Below are 16946 nucleotides of genomic sequence, written 5' to 3'. Positions count from 1 at the left end.
AAAGCCAATGCAGCAGTTGTATTAGGGGTGACTATATCTCACAAATACTCAATTGTAACATATTGCAGCTACTCAGTGTAGCACTGGTGACACAAAAATCTTTCAAACAAGCCAAAATACCTTATTCATCCAAGGGCCATAACTCAGCCAAAAATCAAAAATACAGAAAAACTGTATAATGCACAAGTTCTTGAGCTACCGATCATTCAAGTAAAGTTTGATTCAAATTACAGGAGTGGTATAAGAGAAGTAGTCCTGACAAACTTTTAAAATAAAAATCATTAAAGGGCAATTACTCTGACAAAAATCATTGAACCGGCAAATGCTGAAGATGTGCACAACTAAACTTGGGACTGATCATTCCTGAAAAGTTTAACTGAAGTTCCACCAGTAGTTTTTGAGGAGTAGTTTAGACAAGTTTTGTGACAGACAGACATACAGACACAAGAAGTGATCCCTATATGTCATTGTGACACAAAAATGACCCAAAATTACTCAAATCATGCTAAGAACAGCACATTTTAAATATGATTGTTCCATTTATTTCCTAGTATATTTATCAATTTTCTTTTGCATAACTGTTTTAAGTGTCCCTGTTGATCTATGTAAGAAAAAAAACAATTTTTATCATTTTCAGCACTGGGTCCTCAGTCGAATTCCTGTGAAAATTTATTTTTTATATGGTAACAACAATTCTACTATAATACAACTTTGAGAGGGTCAACAGCAAAACAAACCTGAGAAATGTTGACGATACTGACCCAGTAGCTTCTCAGGAGATGTTAAACAAATGTGAATGATCACAACAGCTCACCTTGAGTAAGGCCAAGTGCACTGGCAAGATAAAAACTGTAGATTACAGATGATGACTGGTAGATTATATGGTGATGGTGGTTGGTAGTTTACCTCCGGATTATGGCAGAAAGCCATACTGAATTTACAAAAGCACAGGACAGCTACCAGATCATTCCTGGGCAGGCTGTCAAGCATCAGCTACCAGATCATTCCTGGGCAGGCTGTCAAACATTTTAACCAGTTCTGGTGCCTTCACTTAGCAAAAGAACCGATAACTTTTGTATGTACAGTGCAAATGGATATTATAATCAATCACAATGAATGTGATGTGACCATTAAGGAATCAAACTTGAGTCCCCCGATTCAAAGTCTTACCAATTGAACTAAACAGATGATGCCTGGTAAATTATACAGACGGCAGTCAATATAAACAGGTCAGATGTCAGATCAGTACCATGTTCTCAGTCAGGTGTTATAAAAAACAACATGCAAATTGATAACAACTGATTTAATGTATATATGATTATATACAAACTCTTGTTGGATAATCATTATGACCATCTAGGATGACAAATGCATCTCCATTGTTTGAATGTGAGCACATTTAAAGTGAATTAGTCTATCATAAAGGTTTGTAATAAAATGAATAACTATGTTGATAGTATTTCGTACTAGAAATAATGACAAACCACAAAAGGATCATACACAGAAGTTGTTGGCAAGTGTGAAATACATGATCTGATATTACATATACATTTATTTATATAGCTGATTAAAGTGTTCTAGAACAAAATATTATAATTCATCAGATGAATGGTCAATTTAAATCACTTAGAACTTTATCAACATATTGTTTCAAGCAGCATTTCATAAGAATTTTTTTTAAGAAAATCTATTGTTTTTATATCATAAATATTTATGGAAAATGTGCCCATTGTAGACCTATCCACTTTAATGAGGGTTGTTTTCTTTACTTTTTAGGTAAGGATTACAATAAGACACACAACAAAACAAGCAATTCATTTTTATATTCAATCTTTTAAGTGACATTATGCCCATGAAACTGTAAATGGAGAGTGTACAGGTAAAAGTAAAAAAAACAACATTCATTTGGCCATAATTGTCTTCAATTTTATATTCTTCTTTGTAAAAATTTGTCTACAACTCATGTGACCCATGACAATTTCTATACTTTGTAATTTACCATTAAAGTTCACTTAAAAAAAAGTGTACAGTCTTTTTAAACTAGTTTATGTAGTTTGTATCCTTATTATTGGTCACCAGTCACCATTATAAAAGTCAATCTTATCTTGACAAAGAAAAAATGAGCAAAATGTCACAAAATATCAAATATACTAGTAGTTACTACTAATGTTTCATGAAATCTACTTAAAAATAAGTTTCAAAAACATGATATTTATACATATGGCTACAATTCAATTAAATCACTATCATAATTAAAAGCAATTTTAATCTTTCGCACCTGAGACAAAAGTATAATGTATAGATAGCATTGTTTCACTACTTAATTTCAAATATTTCATCAATATAATTTTTTATACACCGTATTACATTAACTTCATAGCATCACTGAGTCATAAGTTGCTTCGGTGGCAAGGTTTCTTTTTATTTTTCAATAACTTCATTGTGGCAATGTGAGACAAAGGTACAATTTTTAGGTGTCGTTGTTTCATTTATTTTACACTAACTTCAATGTGGCACTGCAGAAAATGGTATAATGTTCAGGTGGCATTGATTCACTTAAAGCACACTTACATTACACAAAACTCATTATGACACTACAAGACGAAGGTTTTACATATATATTATAGTTGTATAACTTATATCACACTAACTTCACTGTGGCACTATGAGACAAAAGTACGATGTTCCATGTGAGTGAACGAGGTGGCGTTGATTTCACTTATGTTACACTTAAATCGCAGCGGCACTATGAGGAAACGGTATGATAATTTGAGACATTGTTGTTTCATATTAACACCTCAACTTCAAAATGTTCCTATAAGACAAAGGTTCAATGTTTAAATGTTGATGTTACACGCAGGTATTACGATCACATCACCACACATATTCTATAAGTCGCAACCAAATGCCAAGTTTTATCCAGGTGGTTTTATCTGTATCTATTTGATGACAAATTTCTACCAAAGCTATAAGGAATAGATCTTGTAGTGTTCTGATATTTTCCCCATGCACCAAATGGTATAACAACAGCAGTCGCATTATCTTCCGATCCAAACTGTAAAGCTTGATCGGTAACAAATTTAGCCGCCTCTGTCGGGGTACGACAGCTTGAAACTATGTCCATCAGCTCTTGATCATTTAAAACAAAACTTAGACCGTCTGTTGTTAGTATAAGAAATGAGTCCCGCCCATGGCTTACCTGAAATAGAAACATTTTAACAATTGTCAGAAGCAGCACTTGCATAAAGGCCTCTCATAGAATTTGTGATTTTAGTGCAGTAACCAGTTAAACTCCTGATAATATTTAACAGAACATTTTGCTTTTTGCAAATAGACAAAGAATTAATATAAATCTATATAAATAAATTTTATTCAAACTGCAATAAACAATTCACTTCAAAAGACTAACCATGTAACATTTCTTGAAACATGGTTACATTTTGTTTTTCTTTTCCAAAGGCAGAATTATAAATCTAACATTGTAGTTAGAATATTCCACCAGCCAAACTGGATTCACCTTTATGTAATAAACTTTTTTGTATTACCATAAAACCTTACTTTTTGTTATTGAATTTTCCTTACCCGTATAGATCTAATATGAGGTTCTGCTGTAACGCCGAAAGCTTTGAGTTCTATATCTCCTATACTCCTTGTCATAGTAAGTCTCCCATTAACATGTGCTACACCAAGACTATTGTCTGATATTGTACCTCCGGCCTCTTTTATTCTAGCACATTCGTCCGGGTCGTCTGGTGAGTCGTCATATGACAATCGTAGAGGTACGCCTTCCCGACACAGGATGGCGCGTGTATCTCCAACATGTCCTATAACTAGCTCTATGTTGTTACGTAACAAACACACAGTGGCTGTTGTACCCGTACTCCCATTGGTAGCTGAAAAATAAATATCAGATTCTGTCAGAAAAACATATCATATCATAATTATAACATATCATATAACATATCTTAACATAAAATGTCAGCAAAACCATATTGATATATCCACATTCAGCTTAAACATAGTCTTTGACATGAAATTTGATGTCAATAGCAAAATTAAGACTTAGAACTTGTATATGTTATATAACTTAGTGAATTATATTATTTACTCAACAATAAGAGCTCATAAGTGTCCCTACATAAGATATACCGGTATGTAATGTTAAAAGAAACATGGATATACATGGCTTCAAATATGTGAACTGTCAATAAACCAAATGACTTCTGGTAATATACTTTCCCATTTAGTGTAGGACAAAAGATTCCACATAAGCACATCAGAATAGAAAAAGATAATTATATGTTTGTTTCTTGCATTATCATTACATGGATCCATGGATTAATGTATGATAACTTGCTTGAGTACCTAAGATCTGAAACTGTTTCCATGACAACCTAAGTCACATTCACTGTCATTTTCAAATAAAAAATATCAATTACAAGTACAAACACTTAAGTCAAGATTGCTTTCCATGTCAATCAGTATTTGTTTAACACATTTTGTAATTTGTCTTAGCCCCTAGTAGATAAAGTCAGGCTCAAGTCATGTCCATGCCATCTAACCAGGCTCTATACAGTTTGGTTCTCATATTTGTACGAAATTTAGTACTATATTGTGAAACTTTTGTATAAACCCATTCATTAAGGCAATTTTTACGACATACTCGGTTTTTGGTTTCAGCATTTACCCAAGTTATTGAAGATATAAACTGGTCATGTACATAATTATGCCCCTTCCCATTACCTGGAAAAAAAACTAGCGGACATTACAAATATTCATGATGATGTAGCCATTTTGTCAAGTTTGCAACCAATGCAGTGGCTAAAACCATGTCTACAACTTCTTTATGTCCTGACCCTTTGGGAGGGTAATGTCCTTGAAGAAAGTAACATAATAATTACATTATCAAAATATAGCGAAAGGTTTCTTACCCTCATGATATGATGAAAGATGTCTTGTAAGCAGGTTGTTCACGTCAATAAAACTATTGCGAAGTACTTCAGATAACTTTGTCGTTTTCTGCAGCCAAAAACTGATATGATGTTGCATGTATGGCTGAACAAAGTCCACTGCTGTCGCACCACTGTGGCCATCAAATATAGCAAAATACAACAAGTCATCCGAAATCTGCTCAATGCTAAATCTGTCCTCATTTACTTTACGTCTGCCAAGTAAGCTTGCCGTGCCAACATCATCTGTGAAAATACAACAGTTACTTTAATAGTATCATTCAATTGTAAATCTGGAGCCCCAAACCAACAAACTCTGCTAATCTAACTATTCAAAACACTTTAATAATTTGTTTTTATACTTTTTTCCTTATAACTTGTATCTCAATGTAAACAACTAAATAGAGGTGGAAATCTAAAGCAGAAAATACAAGTCCAGAAACACATGAAATCCCTGTATTAAATTGAAGGAAAATTTAGCAGATCTATTTTTCCATATATTTCTATTTTTCACGATATTCATTGCACGCGAATATAGCAAAAGTTTGATATTAACAAAAAAGCAACTGAAATACGGTATCTTATCCATCTTTTTTTATTTTAAAAAAAAAATTACTGAATGATTTTACCCAGAGGAATTTCAGGTATAAGTCTTCCTTTTCTAATGCTCTTCTCAATATCAACCTTCATTTCTATCCTGCTGTTCCATGATCCAAGGGTATCAAAGTTGACCCCTTTCTGTCGTTCTCCTTTATTCTCCGGATCTGAGAGATGGGATGACTTTAGAGTCGGACTAGAATGCGAATGCCTGACTGTCACTAACGCTACATTATGATAACAATTTGTTTTCCATGTAGTTTTTTGGAGAAGGCTTACACCTCTACACTGTAAACATCTTATTCCTTTGAGAGGGATCTGAACTATACCCATTAAAATGAAAGCTGAAATTATCTAGAATCTGAAAAAAAGAAGACATAGAACTTTAGCAAAAAAAACTCCAGTTTCCTTAAAGCCTTAAGATCCATGCTTATTTTCATGAAATTTTTTGAAAATTTAAAGTAAACTAGAAATGTGTCCATAGGACATGGGTGCCCCCACACTCCACTGTTTTGTCAATCTTATGACTTTAGGTAAAATATTTCTTGGGCTATATGTGGAACAAGTTGAAAACTAAAAATCTTTTACTAAGTCAAGGGCAAGAACTTTACAAATGCTGAATAAATCCGCAAGCAAACCCCAAGGTGCATAAGTTCACATGCTGATCAACATTCTTGTAAACTTTCAGGCCTACAAGTCAAATACTTTTTGAGCTATGCTTGAACAAGTTAAAAATTGCAAATTTATACTACTGTAAGTCAAGGGCAATAACTCTAACAAAACTGAAAAAAATCCACATGCAATGTCCCAGGTGCATAGCTTCACAGTGATGTTGATCATTATTCCTGTAATTTAGTGATGTTGATCATTATTCCTGTAAAGTTGGTTGATTCTAACTCATGCTAGCTTAAAAAATACACTCTCTGTAGCGTGTTTACATCATGAAAATTTTAACAATGACATCATAATTAACAAGACGAAGTACAAATTTGGATAATACTTCAATAAAAATGGGTCATAGACAAAAATGGCCGGGTTGCATTTGTATTACAAATAACATGACTCATGAGGCTGTGATGTTACAAAAATTTCCTACCATTGACCATTAATATCGAACATTTAACTAAGTCGGTAAACAGGAAGTGGATAAGCGATAGAGTCACGTGGTAGAGTCAAGTGGCAGAGTCACGTGGTAGAGTCACGTGGTGAAGTCACGTGGCGGAGTCAGTCCCCAAGAAATAGAAAGTGTGTGCCCTAAACGAGAAAACAATGGGCGGAACAAAATAAAATGGAATTTTGAAATGGGAACAGAGGTTATGAAGCTTGCATATCACAGATAAGACGTCAAAAGACAAAGTTAAAAAGCAGGCAACATATCCTAAGGGTGATTCAACATTACTCAAGTAGGAATATTGGAACCACCCAACTAGAAAATGCAAGCATTCAAGGAACAAATAACAACATAATGAAACGGTTTTTACTATGTCAAGGGAAATAACTCTACAAATACTGGATAATCTACAAGTGAAACCCCAGGTGCACAACTACATATGCTGAGCAACCTTCCCGTAAGGTTTAATGACTCTATGTCAAATCCTTTTTGAGTTACATGCGACACAAGTTAAAAATTGCAAAAAATTTCTAAGTCAAGAGCAATAAGTGAATAACTCTAAAAATACTAAATAAATCCAGACAAAAATACCCAGGTGCACAACTACACATGCTGATCAACATTCCTATAAAGTTTCATGACTCTAGGTCAAATTCTTTTTGAGTTACATGCGACACAAGTTGAAAATTGCAAATTTTTACTAAGTCAAGGGCAATAACTCTAAAAACACTGTATAGATTCACACAAAAATTCCCAGGTGCACAACTACACATGCTGATCAACATTCCTGTAAAGTTTCATGTAAATTATTAATTGAATCTTGAATTATTTGACACAATTTTCTCAAGGTTTTTATTTTCTTGCTTATTAAGAGGCATGCAGCTTTAATGTATAAAGAAGAAATTAATAATTGTTACCTTATTTTTTATTTACTATCTACAGTCTAATTCATGAATTTAAGAATGAATTGTGAGACAACAATCATCACACATTAGATCTACCGAAATATTTCAAAATGGCATATCAGAAAATATTGCACTGCGAATTTTTTTAATTTATTTTATGTTTTCCGTTTGATTTTATTTTTAATTTGGTTGAGGAGAAAACACTGAGACACAGTGTACTTAAGTTTTGCAGTAAATAGTTGGTTTTAGTCTGGAATTATCCAATAAACACTATTTTATAGTTTGAACACAAGTTTATTGAAGTTAGAAGTCATCTGAACCTAAAAAGTGGTTCTAAGGTGACAGATTGCATTGAAAAAAGAGAACCTACTCTAGGAAATTACTTAATCATTTTTATGTTCGAAACTGTGAAATTTAATTGAAAGATTTTGTTTACAACAACAGCTTAAATGATTTTAGCTTTAGGGTCTGATTAACAGCTGATTAGTTCACAAACAATGGAAAAGTTAACAATAGATTTCCAGGATATGTAGTTGTAAGTAGGTTTTGACATCTAGAGACTCTTAAGGCTAGAGTATTTAAAAGCTTTGTTTCAATGGCAATCTGTTATAACACTGATATTTTAATCCAAAGTAAGTGATTCTGATATGACAAGTTTAGTAGGAAACTAGAAATGTGTCCATAGGACACGGATGCCCCCACTCTAGGTCAAATATTTTTTGGACTACATGTGCCACAAGTTGAAAACTAAAAATCAACAAAGGGCCACAATTCTGTTAAATTTGGTCGCAGCAAAAATTCTTTCCTTTACTACCATCTACACATAAAGGTTTTTAATCCCTGGAAGTTTAAGCAAAATCTGCCATCCGGTTGAAGAGGAGTTGCGTTCACAAAATTTCAACATAGTATATAGTGATAATCAAAAAAGGGCCATAATTCTGTTAAATTTGGTTGCAGCTAAAAATTCCTTCCTTTACTAGCATTTACACATTAAGGTTGTTCATCCCTGGAAGTTTAAGCAAAATCTGCCATCCGGTTTAAGAGGAGTTGCGTTCACAAAATTTCTACATTGTATATAGTGAAAAAATCAACAAAGGGCCATAATTCTGTTAAATTTGGTTGCAGCAAAAAATTCCTTCCTTTACTACCATCTTCACATTAAGGTTGTTCATCCCTGGAAGTTTAAGTAAAATCTGCCATCCGGTTTAAGAGGAGTTGCGTTCACAAAATTTCTACATAGTTTATAGTGAAAAAATCAACAAAGGGCCATAATTCTCTTAAATTTGGTCACAGCAAAAATTCCTTCCTTTACTACCATCTTCACATTAAGGTTGTTCATCCCTGTAAGTTTAAGCAAAATCTGCCATTCGGTTTAAGAGGAGTTGCATTCACAAAATTTCTACATAGTATATAGTGAAAAAATCAACAAAGGGCCATAATTCTGTTAAATTTGGTTGCAGCTAAAATTCCTTCCTTTACTACCATCTTCACATTAAGGTTGTTCATCCCTGTAAGTTTAAGCAAAATCTGCCATCCGGTTTAAGAGGAGTTGCGTTCACAAAAATTCTACATAGTATATAGTGAAAAAATCAACAAAGGGCCATAATTCTGTTAAATTTGGTCGCAGCTAAAATTCCTTCCTTTACTACCATCTACACATTAAGGTTGTTCATCCCTTGAAGTTTAAGCAAAATCTGCCATCCGGTTTAAGAGGAGTTGCGTTCACAAAATTTCTACATAGTATATAGTGAAAAAATCAACAAAGGGCCATAATTCTGTTAAATTTGGTCGCAGCGAAAATTCCTTCCTTTACTACCATCTACACATTAAGGTTGTTCATCCCTGTAAGTTTAAGCAAAATCTGCCATCCGGTTTAAGAGGAGTTGCGTTCACAAGATTTTGGGACGTACAGACTGACGGACGGACGGACAAGTGCAACGCTATATGCTCCCACATTGTGGGGGCATAAAAAATTGTTATGTAAAACTATTATACTTTCAAAGAATATTTCTAATATGATGATATTTGTAAATACAAATACTTGAAAATTCCCAGAAAAGAATTTTAAAGTAAATATCAGCATTAACAATATTATTTAAAGTACTCCCCCATGTCCTTGCCCATTCCGGTGTCATCAGAAAATGTGTTTCTTTACACACTGAACGCTACAATTGACTGTTTCCAACATTTAAGTGAACGTGGATTTTTGAAATCCTTTTTGAATTTGGATAGAAATTGCTAGAAATATTTTCATTTCAAATAAATTTCTGTCATTGATAGGAAAATCCAAAGCTGTCCGCGTGTGTTGAAAATACTTTTTTATTTTACCCCATATTTACCAGTAATACTGATAATTTCATGTTCGGACAAGTGATGGTCTGCTGCGGAAACTCTAGTGACATCATATTCTGTTGAAAAAATTCTACTGAAGCCAAAAAGGGCCATCAATTAACATACCACAATATCATAGTTCTCTCCATTTAAGCTCCCATTCAAAATATGGCTGAATGACCATATATAGATATTTCTAATTTAAATCATTGAGTTATTCTATGAATAATGTGTGTATTTTGAAGTTAAAATGCGACAGTTAACACAATTCAACAAAATAATAAATACAGGCTCTTTTTATTTGTACAATTTGCTGGAAATAATAAGAACAATTATCCTACATTTGAAATTAATAAGACAAAAAAAATATATTGGATGAATATTTAAATATTGATAATTTCATTTAAAATTAAGTAAATCATAAATCTTGTCCAACTAATTGTACTGCGTGACAAGATATTGTGCTATCTTTGTGTCTGGGCAAGCCATGCAATATCTCACCTCTAAAGCGAGATTCTGACCCAGAACGAAAATATCACAGAATCAAGCTATGGCACATCAATATATTTTGACTAATGCCATATCATACCATACACTGTCACCACAATAAATACCTACTTAAGCAATTTGAATGTACTGAGATGTAAATCATGATATTTTTCACTTTTCAGAGATAAACAGACTAACACAAAGATCAAAAAAATCCTGACTTACACATTACAGTATATTAGTCTATTCACATGAGCTTATGGTCTATTACGGTGACACAGAGGTGACATGTGTGCGTTTTATTTCATCTCATGCACACAAGATACTACGTGGCCTCGTAGTCTATAAATTTCCCTGAGTAGTGAGTACTGGATTTTTTTTTACTTCACCAGTGTTCACTTTTCTTTATTCAAATATAATTATTACATGGAAAATCTTTTTAAAAACATATTTTCAAAGATAATAACGTTTAAACATTGTTACTTACAAACTATTCCTCGACAGTTTGATCAATGTCAAGACCTACAGCTGCACAAGGTCTTATAAATATATAAATAACTTTTTTTTTAAAAAGATTGTTTTTCTTTGTGGTAGAGTCAAAATTGCAACCAAAAAGCTTGCATATCGTTGACGTTTACTTAGGTTGAACATCACTAAATAATTTACATACGCCACAGGCTTATCTGCGGATTTGTCAATAAGTTATACAAGATACTTATAGCTAGGAGTCTGCATTGTCCTGCAGAATTTGATTTTTTCATTTAAATTCCACTTGCCCCAAACTGGACATTTTCTACTGAACAAGTGTACATACTAAGGTTTCTTTGTACAGTTACAGTGACTAAAATGTTCATATTTAAATTGTCTTGTAAACATAATAAATGTAAAAGAAGTTTTATTTTTATTTCTTGTTTGATTTGAACCCAACCGGTTTAGTAGAATAAACTGGCCTTATCTCACCATGTTGAACAGAGTTGTTGCCCCTTTAATAAATTTCTAAAATAGGCATATTTTGCCTTGTCTGCATATTAAATGTACAGATACTTGGGGGTCAGACCCGGCCCCCCCCCCCAAAGTGATACGCCCCTTTAAACACTCTTATCAAAACTATTTTAATATTTAAACACGAATCAGACATCTGTTTCAACGATAAACCTGTTTTCAAACAATTTTTACACATATGAAAAAATACTGTATACCATAAAGTCTCAATAAAATACTTGGTATACCGTATTTTTTCATATATGTAAAAAATTGTTTGAAAACCAGTTTTATCATTGTAACAGATACCCCATTTGTGTTTAAATATTAAAATAGTTTTAATAGAGAGTTTACAAGGGCGTATCACATGGGGGGGGGGGGCAAGTTCGACCCCCAAGCGTCTGTGATTAAATATAGCAGTTTTATTTTTAATTGAACGAAACACAATATCAATAGATCTTATTGCCTCTTATAAACTGACGACATACCATGCGTTACAAAGTTGTTGCTTTTTTTTAATTAAATTGCCAAAAAAAGACATATTTTGCCTTGTCTGCACCATAGCTATCAAGTTAATCACAGGTTGGTGGTTGTACTCGGGATGCAAACTCCACTTTGGAATAATGTACAAAGGGATATCTGTAGTGCTCCTTAATCAGTAGGCTTGAATCATGTGTTGGTGTTACTTAAATATCAATATAAATAAACTAATAAAGTTGCCTCTCAAGGAGTTAAGTCCCCTGAAAAGATTAAAATGGACAAATTTTGTCATGTTTGCTTCATCATATTTTTTATATTGCAAAACAAAACATATTGGCTAGATTCAAGTCCTTTGTGTTGACATAATGTATTTACATTGTATTTTTACAGAAAAACAAATGTCATACTCTTCTTTACTAAGTTTTTGATACACTTCAAAAGATGAACTCCAGAGTTAACTCGAGTTTAGCTAGTTATCTGCTGCTAAACTTAACTAAAATATAACTAAGTATTAACAATAATAGAAGCAGATGCATTCAGTTTAAGAAGACTATAAAATATGGTGCTTTCAAGGCCTGCATTGTATTTAAACTAGTTTTTAACCCATTGATCCATGTTAAAAGGGGATAAAATTTTTCTGAATAATCTAAACTATGACCTATATATCAAATGTTGGCAATCAAACTTTTGAAAGCAAAACATTCTAATACATGTAGTTTAGCTGAGCTATTGTGTAAACTGCCTTTAAGTAAGACACAAAACTAAAACAATGATTCTCTTATAAGTTCTACATCATTTTATTTACATAGGTAAATACATAAACTTGTCGCTCAATTCTTTAGACAGCCCAGCTTGCAGTCTCTTGTTACTGGACCATATCGCTAATCTTCCATGACCAAACATTATTCAACATGATATTAAGCACACAAAGATCATAAAGTGATACATGATCAGTAGTATGAAGGTGAATGATAATTTTAAAACCCCTTAAAACCCTTTTTACTAGGGTTAAAGTTCTTCTTGAGCAGTACCAGTTTAGAAGACTAAACAGCGAAACCCCATTTACACCAAAAATCAAATTAATATTCAACTAAATATCCTAGGACAAAGATTCCCCCACATTGCACTGTTTTATCCGTCTATGGACAGACAGTTCAGCGTAAATCTATATAACCCTTCTAAATAGAACGACAAGGTGCATAAAAAAAGAATGATAATATTGATAATATTCAAATGATTTACTCCATCAATATGTTAAATTGCCACTTTAAAGTAGACCAACTAAAGAATATCACTATCCATAGAATTAAAAAGTACTAAATTTCACGTTCTTCATTGAACCAAGGAGGATGCCCTCTTTTTACTACATGCATCATAGTTGCCTCTTCTGTTCTGGGCTGGGGTGAAACTGGCACTGACACTGGGCCATCTTCAAAAGGAGGCGTACTTGGATCATAGGTTACTGTGTAAGAATGATATTTATATATTCCAATACAAAATATCTGTCAATACTTAAATGTTTAATTGAATAATTCTTTTGCCTTCCTGTGATCATGGATTAAATCTTCAAAAGTCATAAGTCAACTGCCTTGTTTGCTGTTAACATTTCTGCTAAGTTCCTTAAACAACATATATCATGAAATTTGATACAAAAACAATACACGAATAAAGGTTTGAGAAATCTTTAATTTCTATGCATATTTTTAGGTACCAAAAAAATACATGTTTTATTCAGTAACAATGGTTTGTATCAGACAAACGCAAATGTATAAGAAACATTTTCATATATATCTAACCTTCACTCATTATACTTTAGAAATGCTTTAAATTCTCAGGTCATACATTACAATACACGTGTACCTTGTTCAACTGATTTTAACCCTTAAAATGCATGAATCTAATGTGAACAGTCTATAGATGCCCCAAAAGTAAACAAGAAACATCAGTGACAGTATAAAGTGCTGTCTGGCCAGTGGCTAGGTTGTATACTGTTGGTTTTCCGGTGCAAATTTTTACTTTGGTAACCCTAAAGATAATGGCCTGAGTTCCAGAAATGGAAACATGGCAAATCCATTTGTAACATTCAGCAGGATTAGAGTTTCTATCACATATTACAGATATATTAGTATCAAGGGAAAGTTTGATTATAATCATCAAGTAGGTATTAAAACACACATCAATATTAAAATCATAGATACAGTAAACATTATTTAAGAGCGAACATAAATACTGAATATAATCCTTTCGGAAAACCTTTCTGTCTTTCTTCTTTTACAATTGTTAAGCCTGCTTTAATCATAGCACTTGTGTAGTCCTCTTTACTCCGTGTAAAACTACTATCAACATCGTCAAACTCTGTTTCTCCAGATCCCGAAACGTTTTCTTTAACAACAATAAGTCCTTCAGGTGTTAAACCAGTTTTACATCGAGAAAAGAATCCTACTAAATGTTCTTCTGTAAGATGGCCTAATACCCACTGAGACCAAATTAGGTCATACCTCCCAGCCTCAGGAGTAAAGTCTTGCAGTCCCGAGCAAATATATTTGCCCACTCTTGAAGAATCCTGTCCAATGAAAGATGGAGCAGAATCCAAAAACTTTTTATTTAATTCAACCATATCAACTGTTTCAAACATGGGCAAAAGAAGCCTTTTTGTAATACGACCGATTCCTGCTCCACAGTCCAATGCTCTATGTGTGTTTGTATCACCTTTTCCAATCTGAAAAAAAAAACACAAAAAAAAAACATGAATCTTATTGTTATCAGCTAAATCCCTTGCACATGGCTAAAAGAACAAAAGAAAGAACAAAAGAGAAGCCACTTAAATACCAAACTTTCCGTCTGTCTGACTGTCACAAAACTTGTCCGCACTACTCCTCAAAAACTACTGGTGCAATTTCATCCAAACTTTACAGGAATGATAAGTACCAAGTTTAGTTGTGAATATAATAAGCATTTTACAGTTCAATGATTATTGTCAGAGTTATGGCCTTTTTATAGTTTTTATTTTGAAAGTTTATCTGTACTATTTTCAATGATTATTGTCAGAGTTATGGCCTTTTTATAATTTTTATTTTGAAAGTTTATCTGTACTACTTCTCTTATACCACTGCAATTTCAATGAAACTTTACAGGATTGATCTGTAACTCAAGTACTTGTGCATGTTGCACAACTTTTCAAGTTGAATGATTCTTGGCTGAGTGTTGCCAGCTACCCAGAAGCTTTTCCGGACTTCTTCTCAGAAACTGCTGGTGCAATTTCATCCAAACTTTACAGGAATGATCGGTACTTAGTCTAGTTGTGCATATCATCGGCTTTTTATGGTTCAATAATTTTTGTTGTGGTTATGGTCCTTTAATTAATTTATTTTTAAAGTTTGTCTGGACTTCTCTTATACCACTAATGCAACTTTGATAAAACTTTACAGGATTGATTGGTAGGTCAAATACTTGCCCTTTTTACATGGGTATTCCACTTGAAAGATTTTTTTCAAAGTTATAGCCCTTGAATGAAAAGGGTGTAAAAGTTTGTCCAGACTACTTCTCTTATAGTAATATACCACTAATACAATTTCAATAAAACTTTACATGATTGCTTGGTAGCTCAAGTTCTTGTGCACGATACACAAGTTTTCCACTTGAATGATTTTTGGCTGAGTTATGGCCCTTGAATAAAAAAGGTGTTTTTAGTGTTGCCAGCTATAAAGAAGCTTGTCTGGACTACTCCTCAGAAACTACTGGTGCAATTTCATCAAAACTGTATAGGAATGATCAATACCATGCCTAGTTGTGCATCTCGTCGACATTGTTCTGTACATTGATTTTTGTCAGAGTTATGGCCCTTTAATGATTTTAATTTTTAAAATTTGTCCGGACTACTCCTCTCATACCACTTAAGCAATTTCAATGAACCTTTACAAATTGATCGGTAGCTCAAGTTCTTGTGCATATTAAAATGGTTTTTAGGTTAAATAATTTTTGGCCAATATATGGCTATTATGAGGCGACACATGTGATCAATGATCGCTCTTGTATTACATACATGGTAAATGCACAATGTACATGATGGTCACCCTCTATGAAATCAGCGATTTTTTCCCCTATATAAGTGGTACCGAATAACGGACCCATTCACAATCAAGAACAGACCTTCACAATTTTCAGACTGGGTCTGACGGACCAGTTCACAATTCTGATGAAATTTCACAATTCCGATTAATTAAGCCTTTAATAACGTTTTATTTCTTCTCTTCGCATAATGATGCTAAAATTTTGCGTGTCGCTGGAAATATCAGTTTGTAAAATTAGTTGATTTTGCAGTCGAAATATTGAGACTAGCACTCTCTTCACTTTTAAAATGGTTTTAGTCTCGTCAACTTGAAGGTCTTGTCCTAAGGGTTGTAGTGGCCAAGTATGAAGACAATTCCCCATGCAAGAACTTAAAAAGTAATGAAAAAAGTTAAAGTTTTGGGAACGGTAACGCCGGCATGACTGTGACAATACCTCTATTTTTTACTTCTCAAAACAGTACAGCTGAAAATGGGAGGTGAAATGTCTCAATCAAGGTCATAAATAGAGGGGTGATTTGTCTTAGGCAAAAAAATGGCTTGGGGTGAAATGTCTGAGGGGTGAACAGGTAAACTGTAAATCGGTTATAAACAGATAGTCTAGAGTGGTTAAAACGATGTTAAATTATGTTTTAAAAGGAATTATAGTTCCACCTTTAAGAACGGCCTGAGAAAAGCCTTGGATCCGTTAATATCTGTGGGTGAAATCTTTTCAAAGCCTCCCAACATGCCATCCACAGTTGATGGAATTTCTGACCAATACTCTTTTGCATCGCCATAAAATTTTCGTTTCATCCTTAGGCCATTCTGTTTCAGAATCAGGTCTCCTGACATGATAATGTATATCAATTTAACTGTTTAATAAAACTTAAGTATCAAAGTCAATTTACGACCCCAATTTACATCGACAAACATGCGTTACATTGAAGGCAGTAATAAAGACCATGATAATCCGAATGATGGGATACTCACACAGAGTTGTCGTTCCTGCACTTTGTTATGGGACATTTTGGACCACGGACATTTCGGACGAGAT

At 33.4% G+C, this 16946-nt stretch overlaps 2 protein-coding genes across 3 annotated transcripts; both read right to left on the bottom strand.

The window, feature by feature from the left end:
- Positions 1–1808: 1808 nt before the first annotated feature.
- LOC132739985 (protein phosphatase 1K, mitochondrial-like) lies at positions 1809–11027 on the bottom strand. Of its 2 annotated transcripts, none has more exons than XM_060727839.1 (5): positions 10870–11027; positions 5579–5907; positions 4932–5195; positions 3583–3893; positions 1809–3199 (listed from the first exon to the last, which is right to left on the bottom strand). In XM_060727839.1, exons 2-5 carry the CDS (start codon positions 5877–5879, stop codon positions 2930–2932), a joined length of 1146 nt encoding a protein of 381 aa, XP_060583822.1. In that variant the 5' UTR covers positions 5880–5907; positions 10870–11027; the 3' UTR covers positions 1809–2929. The 2 variants fall into 2 exon arrangements, with proteins under 2 accessions (XP_060583822.1, XP_060583823.1); XM_060727840.1 differs by lacking the exon at positions 10870–11027 and adding an exon at positions 10615–10633.
- Positions 11028–13517: 2490 nt separating this feature from the next.
- LOC132739984 (N-terminal Xaa-Pro-Lys N-methyltransferase 1-B-like) lies at positions 13518–16726 on the bottom strand. Its single transcript, XM_060727838.1, has 2 exons — positions 16565–16726; positions 13518–14562 (listed from the first exon to the last, which is right to left on the bottom strand). Exons 1-2 carry the CDS (start codon positions 16703–16705, stop codon positions 14050–14052), a joined length of 654 nt encoding a protein of 217 aa, XP_060583821.1. The 5' UTR covers positions 16706–16726; the 3' UTR covers positions 13518–14049.
- Positions 16727–16946: the final 220 nt, after the last annotated feature.

The sequence above is a fragment of the Ruditapes philippinarum genome, unplaced genomic scaffold (assembly GCF_026571515.1).
Source record: "Ruditapes philippinarum isolate M1 unplaced genomic scaffold, ASM2657151v2 ctg922_1_1_1_1, whole genome shotgun sequence".
In the NCBI taxonomy this organism is placed as follows: Eukaryota; Metazoa; Mollusca; class Bivalvia; order Venerida; family Veneridae; genus Ruditapes; species Ruditapes philippinarum.
This window is presented reverse-complemented; position numbering and strand designations above follow the sequence as displayed.

What these genes read in the sequence shown, in the direction of transcription:
- LOC132739985 (XM_060727839.1), bottom strand. Translation starts at nt 5,879, where the DNA reads ATGGGTATAGTTCAGATCCCTCTCAAAGGAATAAGATGTTTACAGTGT. An exon ending in TCTTTCATCATATCATGAGG is followed by an intron (nt 3,894 to 4,931) that starts GTAAGAAACCTT and finishes TTTATTTTTCAG; the next exon opens with CTACCAATGGGAGTACGGGT. An exon ending in CTCATATTAGATCTATACGG is followed by an intron (nt 3,200 to 3,582) that starts GTAAGGAAAATT and finishes TTTCTATTTCAG; the next exon opens with GTAAGCCATGGGCGGGACTC.
- LOC132739984 (XM_060727838.1), bottom strand. Translation starts at nt 16,705, where the DNA reads ATGAAACGAAAATTTTATGGCGATGCAAAAGAGTATTGGTCAGAAATT. An exon ending in TTCTCAGGCCGTTCTTAAAG is followed by an intron (nt 14,563 to 16,564) that starts GTGGAACTATAA and finishes TTTTTTTTTCAG; the next exon opens with ATTGGAAAAGGTGATACAAA.